The 13,745-nt window shown below is 48.1% G+C and overlaps 1 protein-coding gene across 3 annotated transcripts in view; it reads right to left on the bottom strand.

Moving 5' to 3' along the window:
• Positions 1 to 13,745, bottom strand: part of Flnb (filamin B) — a 175,676-nt gene that overhangs the window by 71,401 nt on the left and 90,530 nt on the right. For all 3 annotated transcript variants that reach the window (XM_004669088.3, XM_004669089.2, XM_004669090.2), the window contains exons 9-16: positions 11,174 to 11,311; positions 9,515 to 9,641; positions 7,977 to 8,113; positions 3,700 to 3,893; positions 1,797 to 1,910; positions 898 to 1,041; positions 542 to 665; positions 73 to 233 (exon numbers count right to left, since the gene is read on the bottom strand). In XM_004669088.3, coding sequence (XP_004669145.1) covers positions 73 to 233; positions 542 to 665; positions 898 to 1,041; positions 1,797 to 1,910; positions 3,700 to 3,893; positions 7,977 to 8,113; positions 9,515 to 9,641; positions 11,174 to 11,311 — 1,139 coding nt within the window. The remainder of the gene's footprint in view (positions 1 to 72; positions 234 to 541; positions 666 to 897; positions 1,042 to 1,796; positions 1,911 to 3,699; positions 3,894 to 7,976; positions 8,114 to 9,514; positions 9,642 to 11,173; positions 11,312 to 13,745) is intronic.

Below are 13,745 nucleotides of genomic sequence, written 5' to 3'. Positions count from 1 at the left end.
AAGGATATCCATACAGGTGGCCAAAAAGAAGCCAGGCCCATTCCACTGTCCTTCCCAGACCCCAACACTCACCTGAGACGCAAAGAGGACCTTAATTGTGTACCGCCCAGCAGCAGGAGGCACATATTTCACCGTGAACGTGTCATTGGCATTGTGAATGATGTCAAAATCCACATCTTCCTCATCCTCACTTAACACCCGGGCATCACACTTGATGCCAACGCTGACATCACCTGGGACAGACCAGCTCGTTAGCACCAGTTTACAAGAACCAGCATGTCCTCCGCAACTACATCAACCTGGACCCAGCACTCCAAGATGAACAACAGGGAAGTTTCTAGTACATAATCCAAGAAAACGCAGGGGTCTCAAAAAGAACGGATGGAGAATTAGAAAGGATATCATCACCAAAGAGCCAGTAATGACCCGCTGAGATGGATCCCTTCCTAGTTCAGTGGTGGCTGCCCTCTAAATGTGTGCAGGACAAGAATGTTCCTCCCACTCAGCAGCAGCCCGTGGGACGGACGCGGCCCGCTCTCACCTTCCCCGGCCTCAGTGCAGTCCACTGTGAAATGTGTGGGTTCATTTGCTTTCAGACCATTTCTTTCCACACCGGGCCCAAAGACTTTGACCTTCTGGGGATGACTACCTTGCCCAATGTTGACCTAGAAAAGACACCAAATATTCCTTCCTTGGGAGCCAGCAAAACATCCTTACAAATGTCTTTGGGGGAAGTGTAGAGAGTTCTGCCCTCCAAGCACGGCCACTTTGTCGTGGCCCACACAGGACGCGTGTTTTCCACACATCTGCCTTGGCCATGTGGACACAGAGCCCAGGCCCAGTGAACAGGTAGGTTTTTTTGTCATACGATGAAGATCTATCTGCCTCGTGACCTACCCTGTAGGGGCTGTGTGGGATGTTCACGCCACCCCAGACCACGGCGATGGTGTGCTTGATAGCCTTGACTGGGGTGTACGAACAGGCATATGTGCCGTCCATGCGGCTCTTCATCTGGATGTCAATGGGATGGCCTTCTCCGTCCTGCAAAAGAGCAAGAGCTAGGAACACGGGGGACCTTCACACAGAAGAGGCCACTGTACTGGGGGGACAGCCAAGATACCACCCAAATTATCTCAACCAAACAGAGCAAAATGCCAACAGTACCTTGACAACCGGTAATAAAGTACTATATGACATTAACTTGGACTCTCACTAGGTTGCTCCGGATTTTTAAAATCCTGAGCGCAGCTGACCTTCCTGCAGCCTTCCAACTACTAGCGTACTCAGCTTCTGTTGTTCACGTGAGTTATCAAGGTCCACACTGCACGCTCATCTCCATGCCACCACAGCCAAGGCTACTACCGACTACTATTTAATTTCAAGTCCTGAATCTAAGTAAACCCAATTTAATTAGATAGGCATGGTTTTTGTTTTTTGTTTATTTTATTTGAGAATGACTGCTGCAAAGGAACTCCAGCCTCAAACGGGTCCTTAGGCTTCACAGGCAAACGCTTAACCGCTAAACCATCTCTCCAGCCCTAGACAGGCATGTTTTGAATTTTGCTTAGAAGCCTCCCATAGGACCCAAGTAGACTAAGCCAAGCTGAAATACACCGGAGGGTAATCTGAAATAAACAAGCCTTTCTCCCACAGAGCACAAATCACAGTGGCAATCGAAAGCACCCTGTTATCTCGGCCCCATCCAATCCTCACACAACCCCACTGAGATGAGACTCTTGGGTGAGAACACTTAACCCTTTCAATGTGACTGTTACAAGTGGCCAGACATGACGTACCTGAGCAAGTATCTTTAAGGGCGCTTTTCCAGCATCCTTGGGGTCCACGGTGAATTCAGCAGGGTTGTTCACAATACAACCAGTTTTCTCCAAACCTGGCCCATATGCTTGGACCTGGGGCAAAAGGCCAGTAATGACTGTGTTGGGCCACAGCTAAGCACCAGGGAATGGGGTGGGGAGGGGGGAGCGGGGAGGACAACAAAATGCCTAACACGGTTATTTTCCGAAGAGAAATAGTAGTTTGTTACTTTAAAAAAAAAACAGTAGTGGCCGGGCCCTCGGGAGGCAGAGGTAGGAGGATCGCCATGAGTTCAAGGCCACCCTGAGACTCCATAGTGAATTCCAGGTCAGCCTGGGCTAGAGTGAGATTCTACCTCGAAAACAAAAACAAACAAACAAACAAACAAAAAAAACCCAATAGCATCAATAACTGTTCATGAAGGAGAAAACTCTACAACTAAGCACACCGGAAGTCAGGCTGCCTATCTACAGTGGGCGGACAGCAAGCCGAGTGGACCTCTAGCCATGCAGGTTTCAACACTCCTGCTCAGAGGAGATTCAGGCCCAGTATCACAGACAGCAGAGTCAACAGGCCCCCAAGAGCAAGGACTGGCAGTGGGAATAAGAAAGCTGGGCTGGAGAGACGGCTAAGTGGTTAAGGTGCTTGCCTGCAAAGCCTAAAGACCCTGGTTCGATTCCCCTGCACCCACGTAAGCCAGATGTGTCTGGGGTTTGTTTGTAGTGGCTGGAGGGCCAGGGGCACCCATTCTCTGGTTTTGTTTTGCCTTTTTTTTTTTTTCTTCCGATGGAGGGTCTCACTCTAGCCCAGGCTGACCTGGAATTCACTATGGAGTTTCAGGGTAGCCTCAACTCAGTCTAATCCTCTGCCTCCCCAAGTGCTGGGATTAAAGGTGTGCGCCACCACGCCCAGCTCTTTCTTTTTTACAATATTTTATTTATTTGAGAGAGAGAAAGAAGCAGAGAGCCGGGTGTGGTGGCGCACACCTTTAATCCCAGCACTCGGGAGGCAGAGGTAGGAAAATCACCGTGAGTTCGAGGCCACCCTGAGACTCCATAGTGAATTCCAGGTCAGCCTCGGCTAGAGTGAGACCCTACCTCGAAAAACCAAAATAAAAATAAAAATAAAAAAGAAAGAAAGAAAAAGGGAGGGAAGAAGGGAAGGAGGGAGGAAGGGAAGAAGGGAGGAAGGGAAGGAGGAAAAGAGAGAAAAACAGATAGACAGCTGCTAGGGCACACTGATGAGGCCAAGCAGAGCACAAAAGAGTAACTCAGATACAGTGCTCATCAGCCTGCTAAGGTGGCCAGGGGCAACCGTTCTCTACTCTTCAGAGAGTAACTACAAGCCAGGCATGGTGGCACACGCCTTTAATCCCAGCACTCGGGAGGCAGAGATAGGAGGATTACCGTGAGTTTGAGGCCACCCTGAGAACACATAGTGAATTCCAGGTCAGCCTGAGCTAGAGTGAGACCCTACTTTGAAAAAATAAAAATAAAAATAAAAACAAAAACAAACAAGAGAAAAAGTAACTACAGGAAGTGGATGGAATACAGGATGCTCTGGGTTGCAAGAAAACAGCAGCTCTGGAATCCTCAGGCACTGGGTCGATGACCAGGGCCTGGAATCATCCAGATGCCCTAGGAAGTAGACGCACCCATCCCCCATCACATAGAGGGAAAATGTCAAGAGCCAGAGAGGGAGTGTGACTTGCCCAGTGACAGAGAAGCATGAAGGGTATCAGCACAGATCAGATTCAGGCCAGCTCCACAGCGAAGCCCTAACCGGCCCCTCTGCCATCTCTTAGCACTTGAGGCACCTCTTCTGGTGGAGGGGTGGGTGTCGGCAGCCAGGGACAGGAGGGCGGAGGCAGCATGAGCTGCTTACCAGATCTGGGTTATAGTCCCCCGTGGCGGGGTAGATGAAAGCCATGTATGGGCTGTCCTTGATGTCTTCGTCATCACACATGATGTGGACGGCGTATTCTCCGGGCTCCTTGGGCCAGTATTTGACATCACACGACCCGTCATTCCTGTCGTCATACTCGATCTTTGCCTGGGACGGACCTTCGATGGCAAAGCCTGTGGGACAAGGCGTAACAGCCCCTTCGTTACATAGGGGGAATGGGAAAGACTCTGCTGTGCGCCTACCCTCTCCTTCCCTCTGTAGCCCAGAGAGGCCAGCGCTGGCCATAAACGTGAAGTCTCTTCCTCAAAACTACAGTCGCTGGATCTTGACCAGAGATGGAAGGATTACATTGGACTCTTGGTTTATACATCTTTTGTGGTTGGGGGTGGGGGGCAAAATGGGACAAGAACCTGAAAAATCCTTCCACTGGGCATATGGTCACATGTACTAGAATTCTTCAACCCAAACCTGCTTGACCAAACCCACTTCTGGGCTTTTCTGTGAAAGAATTAAGCGAGGCCGTCACCATTCTTTACATAGCAAGGTCATGCAAGGGGAGAGCTCATGAAGAGACATACCCATGCAATGGAATTCTACAAGCCATGGGACATTAAGATAATACCTCTGTTTACTGGGGACATAAAGACTGGAAGACTTCCCCAGATAGTAAGTGACAGAAATCAACGTCAGCCTATGTGTATGTTCTGGAGTTGAGACAGGAAGGGTGGTGAGTAGCTCTAGTGAGGAAAATTAAATGTGATTATGGATTTCTTCCTCTTTTGCTTTATTTAAAATATTTATTTTCTTGCATCATGGTTACAAAAGACATATATTGTTAGAGATCAGCAAGCAGTTTACTGCTGAAGTGACTAGTAAGTAGTTCATATTGTCAATAATGCTTTGATTTTGTAATATATGAATAAAAATAACACTTTCTAATGACCTTGGTTTTTCTTTCTGGAAAACTAGGATCACATTTTTTAAAGTAACTTTATGGTATGTAAAAATGTTAATAAAAGTTTTTATGGCTAAAAATAAAATAAAATAAAAATTTATTTTCAAGCAGAGATAGAGATGAGAGACACAGAAAGAGAGAATGGATGCACCAGGGAGTCCAGCTGCTGAAAATGAACTCCAGATACATGCGCCACTTTGTGCATCTGGCTTACATGGGATCTGGGCAGTCAAACCTGGATCATTAAGCTTTGCAGGCAAGTGCCTTAGCTGCCAAGTAACCTCTCCAACCACATGTCCCCCCACCCCACACTTTTCCCTTATTTTAAACAGTGGCTACTATAAAGCAAAGCAAGTGTGGCTCAGACTGGAATACCTGAGTTCAGCCCCTAGGGCAGGCTTCTGTAAAGCCAGCATACTGAGAGCTAACAGGGGGCGGCGACAGGGACAGAGACATGAATTTCCTGGAAGGACAGCAGAGCAAGAATCTAGACTGGGGGCTGGAGAAATTGCTTAGCAGTTAAGGTGTATGTGCCTGTGAAGCCTAAGGATTCTCCAGTATCCAAGCAAGCTAGATGCACAAGGAGGCGCGTTTGTCTGGGGTTCATTTGCTAGAGGCCCTGGAACAACCATTCTTCCTCTTTCTCTCTCAAAATAAATCAAAATTACTTTTTAAAGAAAAAGAATCTAGGGCTGGGGGGGTACGGCTTAGTGGTTAAGGTGCTTGCCTGCGAAGCAACAGTTCATTTCCTCAGGACCCACATAAGCCAGATGCACAAGGGCACTTGCATCTGGAGTTCCTTTGCAGTGGCTAGACGCCCTGGCGTACCTATTCTCTCTGTCTCCTATCTCTCTCTGCTTGCAAATTAATTAATTTTAAAAAAAAGAATCTAAAACATGAAACGCTGCCTCTCAAAGGACAGATGGGAGAACCAACCCAAAAGTTGTCCTCCAGTGTCCATATGAGCACAGTGGCGCACGCGCGTACACACACACACACACACACACACACACAAATAAAAATACATGGGCCAGTAAAAACTATATCTCAAGAGCCAACTCAGTTTATTTTTGTGTTTAAAAAAAAAAAAAAGAGCCGGGCATGGTGGCGCATGCCTTTAATCCCAGCACCCGGGAGGCAGAGGTAGGAGGATTGCCATGAGTTCGAGGCCACCCTGAAACTCCATAGTGAATTCCAGGTCAGCCTGGGCTAGCGTAAGACCCTACCTTGAAAAACCAAAAAAAAAAAAAAAAAAAAAAAGTTTGGGGTCGGGCATGGTGGTGCATGCCTTTAATCCTAGCATTCAGGAGGCTGAGGTAGGAAGATCACCATGAGTTCAAGGCCACCCTGAGACTACATAGTGAATTCCAGGTCAGCTTGGATTAGAATGAGACCCTATCTCATAAAAGAAAGAAAAGAAAGCCGGGCGTGCACGCCTTTAATCCCAGCACTTGGGAGGCAGAGGTAGGAGGATTGCTGTGAGTTCAAGGCCACCCTGAGAGTCCATAGTGAATTCCAGGTCAGCCTGGGCCAGAGTGAGACCCTACCTCGAAAAACCAAAAAAAAAAAAAAAAAAAAAAAAAAGAAAGGAAAAGGGAGAGATAGCTTAGTGGTTAACATACTTGTTTGCAAAGCCTAAGGACCCAGGCTGAATTCCACAGGGCCCACATAAGCCAGGCACAAGGTAGTACATACGTCTGATATTTGTTTGCAGTGGCTGGAGGCCTGGGGTGCCCATTCTTTCTTTTTTTTCTCGCTCTCTCTCTCAAATAAATAAATAGAAATACAATATTTTAAGAATAGGAAAAAAAAAGTTTTCCAGGAACATGGGTACACCATTTATTTAAATATTCCTTGTGGTTACTTTAACACTAAAATTGTCACCTAACTGTGATAGGTCACATGACCCATAAGATGAATATATTTGCAATATGACCCTCTTTATTAAAAAAAATATTGGGACTGGAGAGATGGCTTAGTGGTTAAGGCGTCTGCCTGCAAAACCAAAGGATTCTGGTTCGACTCTCCAGGTCCCACATAAGCCAGATGCACAGGGGCCACATGCATCTGGAGTTCATTTTCAGTGGCTAGAGGCCCTGGTGTGCTCCCTCCCTCCCTCCCTCCCTCCCTCCCTCCTTCCCTCCCTCTCTCTCTCATAAATAAATACAATCTATCAGCCTGGGTTAGAGTGAGACCTTACCTCAAAAAACAAAAACCAAAAAATAAAAGATTTTTTTAAAATTTAATGATTTATAAGCAGAGGGAAGGGGGGGGGTGGTGAGGAATGGACACACCAGGGCCTCTCCCTATTGCAAATGATCTCCAGATGTAGGTGTCACTTTGTGCATCTGTGGAGTGGTCTTAGTCAAATGTCCCCATAAACTCATGTACTTTGAATGCCTAGTTTCTGGTTGGTGGCAATTTGGAAGGAGGGGCCTTATTGGTGGAGGTGTGGCGCTGGGGTGACTGCGGTTTACTGGCCCCTAGCTTGCCCACTCTCCTACTGCTGTCTCTACTTTCTATGGCAGAGGTGAGGTCCAGCCCCTGCTCCCACCGTCCTTCCCTGACATCATGCAGCTTTCCCTCAAGACCATAAGCCACAATAAACAATGTTCCTCCCCTCTGCTGCTTTCGGTTGGGTGTTCTGTGCCAGTGATGAGATGTTAACTAACTGTATCAGTCAGGCTTGACAAGGGTACTGGGGAATTGAACCCAAGCCAGCAGGCTTTGCAAACCAGCACTTTTAACCATTGTTAGCATCTCCCCAGCACAATGTCACCTTTTTAAAAACAGTTTGCTAGGTTGAAGAGATGACTCAGCGGTTAAAGCCTAATGACCCAGGTTCAATTTCCTAAAACCCACACAGAGCCAGATGTACATGCCTATATTCATACTCATTCATATTCTCTCTATCCTTGCACATAAATAAAAAGTTTGCTGGTTCTTAATCTACCATGATCATACATTCAGATGTATATTCAAAATATGCTCAGTTATGCTCCCGATAATATATTTAATTTTCAAACTTTAGCAAAATTCAGCCATGCACCCTGACATCCATTTAAGCTAGTGCCAGCCAACAATGTTTGCCCACTATGCTCGATGCAGCGTGCGGGCACAGCGCTCACAGAGGAACGCTAACCTGGAGGGCAAGTGTACGAGTGAGCGGTGGGCTCAGAGGCTGTGGAGGGAAACAGGAGCCACGGTATGCAGAGAAGGCTGCGGGCACTCAGCAGGCGTGGGGTCCCAACACCAGACAATCGTCACTCAGCCCTCTGAGTGGGCAACCGCCTCCGCTTACCCAATGTTCCAACCTCAGCACCAATGGATTCCACCACAAAGTCTGCCGAATGACCAACAATGCCACCATGGAGGCCGGGTCCCCAAGCTCGGACTTTCTGCATGCCTGCTTCAGGGCCAACCTGAACTTCGAATGGGCTGGAGGGAAGAGAGAGAAGAGAAGACACATTGAAGAGGAACAGAGAGAGATGCCTCATAGCCAAGAGCTGTGCACTCATGCGCTTTTGCACTTGCCTGGTTCCTGTCACGGGGAGTCAGGCAAGCCCCTTCCTCCACACAGGTCCTCCCCAGAGCCATTGTTAGGTCAACAATATAATGTAATATGGTTGCCTCATGAGGTGGGGGAGCACTGGCTGTCACTCAAGCGATACGCTGGCTGGATGTTGGCCAGTGACCTTCTGTGTGCAGGGGGCTCGAGAGCTCCTAGGAACACCCACACTTCTCTGTGTCTTACAGATGGTGTGACAAGAAAGCTAGCCTGAGAAGGCTTTATCTCACATGTGATCAAATGTGCTTGAACTTTTGGTGTGGGAAGTTTATGATAAATGCCCTTTCTTTGCCCAGTGTGGTGGCACAAACCTTTATTCCCAGCACTCGGGAGGCAGAGGTAGGAGAATCGCCATGAGTTCAAGGCCACCCTGAGACTAACTACATAGTGAATCCCAGGTCAGCCTGGGTTAGAGCGAGAGGCTATCTCAATAAATAAATAAATAAATAAATAAAAATGCTCGTGGATACTGAAAACCCTATATGATAGACCCACTTTCCCCAGTTTTAACACTCCAGTGATGTGCACTCAAATGTGATCTATAACACACATCATTAGGAGAGAAACAGGGGTCTGATGATTTCTATCAATCCCTCATTGTATCTATTTTATAAATTAAACTTTCTTATGAGAATGTATGTCTACAGAAAAACCAGTCTGAGGCTGCCTGCGGTTTCGGGCATCTGCTGGGAGGTCTGAGAATACATCCCTTGTGAACAAGGCTGGATTGTGATAATGCCGTGATTTCTGAAGGAAAACTAAACGCACTGAAAGTTGAAGTTGTCCCCAAGAGAGCTGCAAAACGCAGGAGTTCAGAGAGGAAACTGCACTGCCCCCGAGGCAAGGCTGCAGCTGGGGGTCCCCTGACTGCACACAGCATTCCTGTAGACAGTTTTAATGTAAACCATAGCAGATCGCGCCCCTGTGGCGTTCGTGAACAGAGAGAGACATTCATTGAAAGGGGGAACGTGGGTTTCCAGAGGCCACGGTATAGGCACACAGTCCATTCACTCTTTATTACACCTCTCGCTGGCTGCCCAGCCTCCCACCAGGCCCAAACCACCAGCATTTATTTGATTGAAAGCAAGGCAGTTAAAACCACAGCAACTTTCTGCTGCTTTTGAGAACATGCCAAATGTCTGTGTGCTGCTCTAAAAAGGGGGGGGGGGGGCTTTCAACAAAGCAGATCTCTTTTCCCTGCAGCAGCCTGGGAAATTTGTCCAGAGCAGAGCATTCCTGCAAACAAGGTGTATCTCCGGTCTCAGACTCACCTCTTGGGAATGTGGTGTCCTCCCCAAGTGACAGCGACACTGTATTTCCCCGGGGTGCTAGGGTAATACTCAAACGAGTAGACCCCGTCCAGAAAGCCCTTCTGCTTCACCAGCTCCTCCAGGCCCTCTGCGGGAATGAAACACACAGCCTTTTCAGTGCGATCCGAGTCTTGCAAAGCCAGCCGAGACAGCAAGCACAACAGAGCAAGAGTTACACACAACCTAAACCAACCGAGTTCAGAACACAGGGGGGCCCTCCTCCACCTCTAACCTGGCAGAGGATGCCAGAGCGAGGCCATCTCCCAGCCAGCTGGCTCTAGAGAGCTCTCAGTTAGGAAAGGCTTGGATCCTTTGGGTGTGTGTAAAAATAAATCTGGTCACATCTCAGTATTTCCCAGGAATCCTGAAGCTGCCTTTATAAGCGTCCCACCAAAAAAAAAAAAAAAAAAAAAAAGGTGGGAATCTTTGTGAGTATATGACTAGAGTTAAGTGCCCCACTGTCTTTTTCCATTAAAACTGGACAACTAATACAGAAAGGCCTTGTATGTTATCTATGAGAGGGCAGGGTTTAGATGCTATACCATAAACTCCAGCCCAACCATCAGACAGGAACTTGTTTTGTGTTGCGCCCTGAGGTTTGGCTAGGGAAGCCTTCTTGTCAAGCAAGCCTCAGGAAAGAACGCCTCCTCCCCTGCTCCTGTTGCAACAGGCTGGGCAAGAGGGGAGCTGCTTGGCCCCAGGTTCAGGCAGTACAGAACCTTGGCTGCCTCTGGGGTACCAGCCTGCCCACAAAGCTTGGTCATTTTCTGTATCTTGGGACCCTCCTGCAACCTCCCTACCTCCCACCCCCCGCAGGAAGCTCATGATTCGAGGAGCTCTGGAGCTGAAATGGCCAGTACTGTGACACCCATGACTAGCAGTGGGGAGGTGCCCACCTGTCCCAGGAAGGAAGATACCAGCCCGTGCCCGCTGTCTTCCCCAAAGCAGAAAATGAGCCTGCTGGGTAAACCTGCTCTTCATGAACGGCTTTCACCTCCAACCAGCCCTGACCACAGTCACGTAGTAATTGACGTAGTAGTCTCAGGGTCTATAAAAACTGTATCCTGCACTGGGGAGAGCCCTAGCTTTGAAGATGGCTTAAATTCCAGCTCGGAAGCCTACATACTGTGTGATTCTGGGCAAGAAGCTTCGACTTTGAGCCTTTATTAAAAATAAATAAATAAATAAATAAATAAAGCCCACTTCTATTCCAACAGCAACATTGCTGTGATTCCCTTAAATCCTTGACTTTCTACTCCCTGGGGGTCTTCCCCCCTACCCCCTGCTCCCAGGGTAGGGTCTCACTCTAGCCCAAGCCGACCTGGAATTCACTAGCCTCAGGGTGGTCTCAAACTCACAGCAATCCACCTACCTTCAAAAGTGCTGGGGTGCAAGGCCACCACACCCTGGGGTCTTAATCTAAAGTAAGGCTGTCAAGCCACGTACTTACTATACTGGCCCACATCCAGGGCAGACACAACTAACCAATCGCTAGCTGTCCCCTCCTCTGGAGAGCCCACATTAACCTCAAATCTTGGTCAGAACTCTCTGAGATCCATCACCGACCACAGCTGAGTGAAAGTCATTATCAGGGATGGAGATAAAAATTGGAGAACTTACTAGGACCCTTTATGGTCACTCCAAGTTCCCCACTTCCAGCAGCCTTGGTATCCACCTTGAAGTCCGCAGTCTCCCTGATCCTCACACCTTTTGGCTGCAGGCCCCGGCCGCTGGCCCGGCAGGCATTCGGGTTGCAGGCTGCAAGCACAGTTTGACATCAGTTCAACCTTTCATGATTTAGGGAATAGCGACTAAGTCAAGATAACTTGGAGCCACTCTCCCAGAAAACATTTGCTGTGTACAGAGAAGACTTCACAGTTACCCCAGACCAGGGGTTGCCCCCCACACACACACTCAGGAAAGCTCCCCAGCTAGCAAAGAAAGGACACAGCATGGTTTGGTCCAGCCACACCACACAAGGGCCAGGCAGAAATTATTTTGGCAACATCAACAGGAGGGTCCAGAGAACCCACACTGCTCCTGGTATCGGCTCTAAAGATAAACCCTTTTATTTGTGGGGAGGAGTTAAGACTGAGCACTGAATATTATTCAAACCTCAATGGCCATACTCAAGGGTCCAGTAATTGGGGAAGACTAGACGTTTTCAAGTCCATTTGGAAAAATGCATTGCTTGAAATGTTGGTCTGGTTTCCAAACCCTGGGTCAGCATTTCTGAAGGTCTAAACACTGTGGCTGCCTTCCATGTGAACAGCCAGGCAAAATAACAACAACAACAAAAAAAAAGCTGTCAAAACTCCCTCAGCCAAGACTGGCTGTGACAAGGCCCTTGGAATCTGGACAGTGACAAGGCATGCACCAATAGCAAATGTCACTCTCCTCACTTGATTTCTGGGTCTACCTTTCAAAAACTCTAAGTTTTAAGGCTAGAGAGATGGTTTAGTGGTTATGGCACTTGCCTGCAAAGCCAATGGACCTAGGTTCGATTCCCCAGGACCCACGTCAGCCAGATGCACAAGGTGGCACATGAATTTGGAGTTTGTTTGCAGTGGCTGAAGGCCCTGGCATGCCCATCCTCCCTTTCTGTCTGCTTCTTTCTCTCTCACATATAAGTAAAATAAATAAATAAATAATGTGAAAATAGTTTTTTAAAAAGCTGTGAATTTTAAGTATGCAAGAAAGGATGACGGCAGCTTCTAATATTCTTTCTGTGTGAGGCCCCCATGCTCGCTTTGGCAGCACAGATACCGTATGAGGTCCGCACACCTTCCCTTCCTTGCACAGGGCTAGAGAGATGAAGAAAAGACTGACCAGTACCCTAGGAATGCTTTGCCCAGAATGGGCAACATTCTCTGCAAGTGGAAGGAGAAAATGAATGGGCAAAAATGCCCTGTGGCTTCTCTAAGCAGCTTTTCGATTTCCAGATCTCATGCTGCACACTTGATCGCTCTCCACACGTGGGCTCAGAAGCAGATCACTGAGGGAAGGCACGTCCACACTGGACTTGAGCCGCACCCCCTCCCCGTGTGGCTGCATGGCAGGCTGGGCATGCAGACACCCTGGGATGGAAGGTCAATTCGGATGGTTCGCAGAGAAACATAAAGGTTGGAGGCACTTAGTGGCAAGTGTCAGTGACTTTTCAGCATGAAAGATTCTACAAAAAGTTTGCTTACTTACTGCGAAACTAAGGACTCTATCCAGGGCCTCACACATGCTGGGCAAGTCCTCTACCACTAAGGCCTCCAACTCGCTGGAGCCCAGGCAGGCCTTGAACTTGTGATTCACCTGCCTTGACCTCCTAAGGAGCTAGGACTGCAAGCCTATACTGCCAGGCTTGGCTAAAGCTTTTAACATTAAATCATTTCAGTGGAGGGCAATAAATCAAAAAGATGGGTTGATAAATTATGTTCTTCACAGTGTAAAAGAAACAGGTGGTCAAGGAGGGAAAACAGATTAGGAAACACGAAGAAACGTGAAAGCTATTTCAAACTGCTTCTTCACGTCGATGGGTTTTGAGTGTGAATATACTTGAGGGGTTTGTTGTTTTTTACTCAAAGGGAGAGAAGCTGTGCACGGCAGAAGTCGGTCACCACAGGATGACAGGACTTCCTTGGCAGTTTTGGCTGTGTCTTGAAACACACACAACACACACTCACAGAACCTGCAAGCTCGCTCAACAGCATCAGCATCAAAAGGGGGACTGCACAGTTCACGTTTGTACTTGGCAAAGCTGGAGAGTTTGCAACCAACAGACCCACGGCCATGTTGCAAAAGCCTCGGGGAGGTTTAAATGCAATTCGAAAGTAGGGCTTGGGATCTGGCTGTGCCCATTAAAATATCACATGCCCAGGAATTTCCTGGCAAACAGCAGGGACCCAGTAAGCAACACAGAGACCTGGCAAAGATGCCCCACCCAAGCATCCCTTACCGAAGGAAGCGCCTCTGGCCCAGAACTTGCAAAGAGGAAGCCAACAGCTTCGGGGGTCCAGGCTGGCCCAGAGGCAGCATTCAGGAAGGAGAAGACAAGTCCGCAGGCCCAGAGGTGGAAGACAGAATAGGACAAGGCAGGTCCCAGTTAGGAAAGGGCAGCACCATTGGAAAACAGTAACAAAAACGAGTGACGAAGGCAGAAGGAGAGAGAGTCTTGTGTTACGGGGAGATGGGAGGATTGAGC

The sequence above is a fragment of the Jaculus jaculus genome, chromosome 16 (assembly GCF_020740685.1).
Source record: "Jaculus jaculus isolate mJacJac1 chromosome 16, mJacJac1.mat.Y.cur, whole genome shotgun sequence".
Lineage (NCBI taxonomy): Eukaryota > Metazoa > Chordata > Mammalia > Rodentia > Dipodidae > Jaculus > Jaculus jaculus.
Note: the sequence above shows the minus strand (reverse complement) of the source record. Positions and strands in the feature narration are given on the sequence as shown.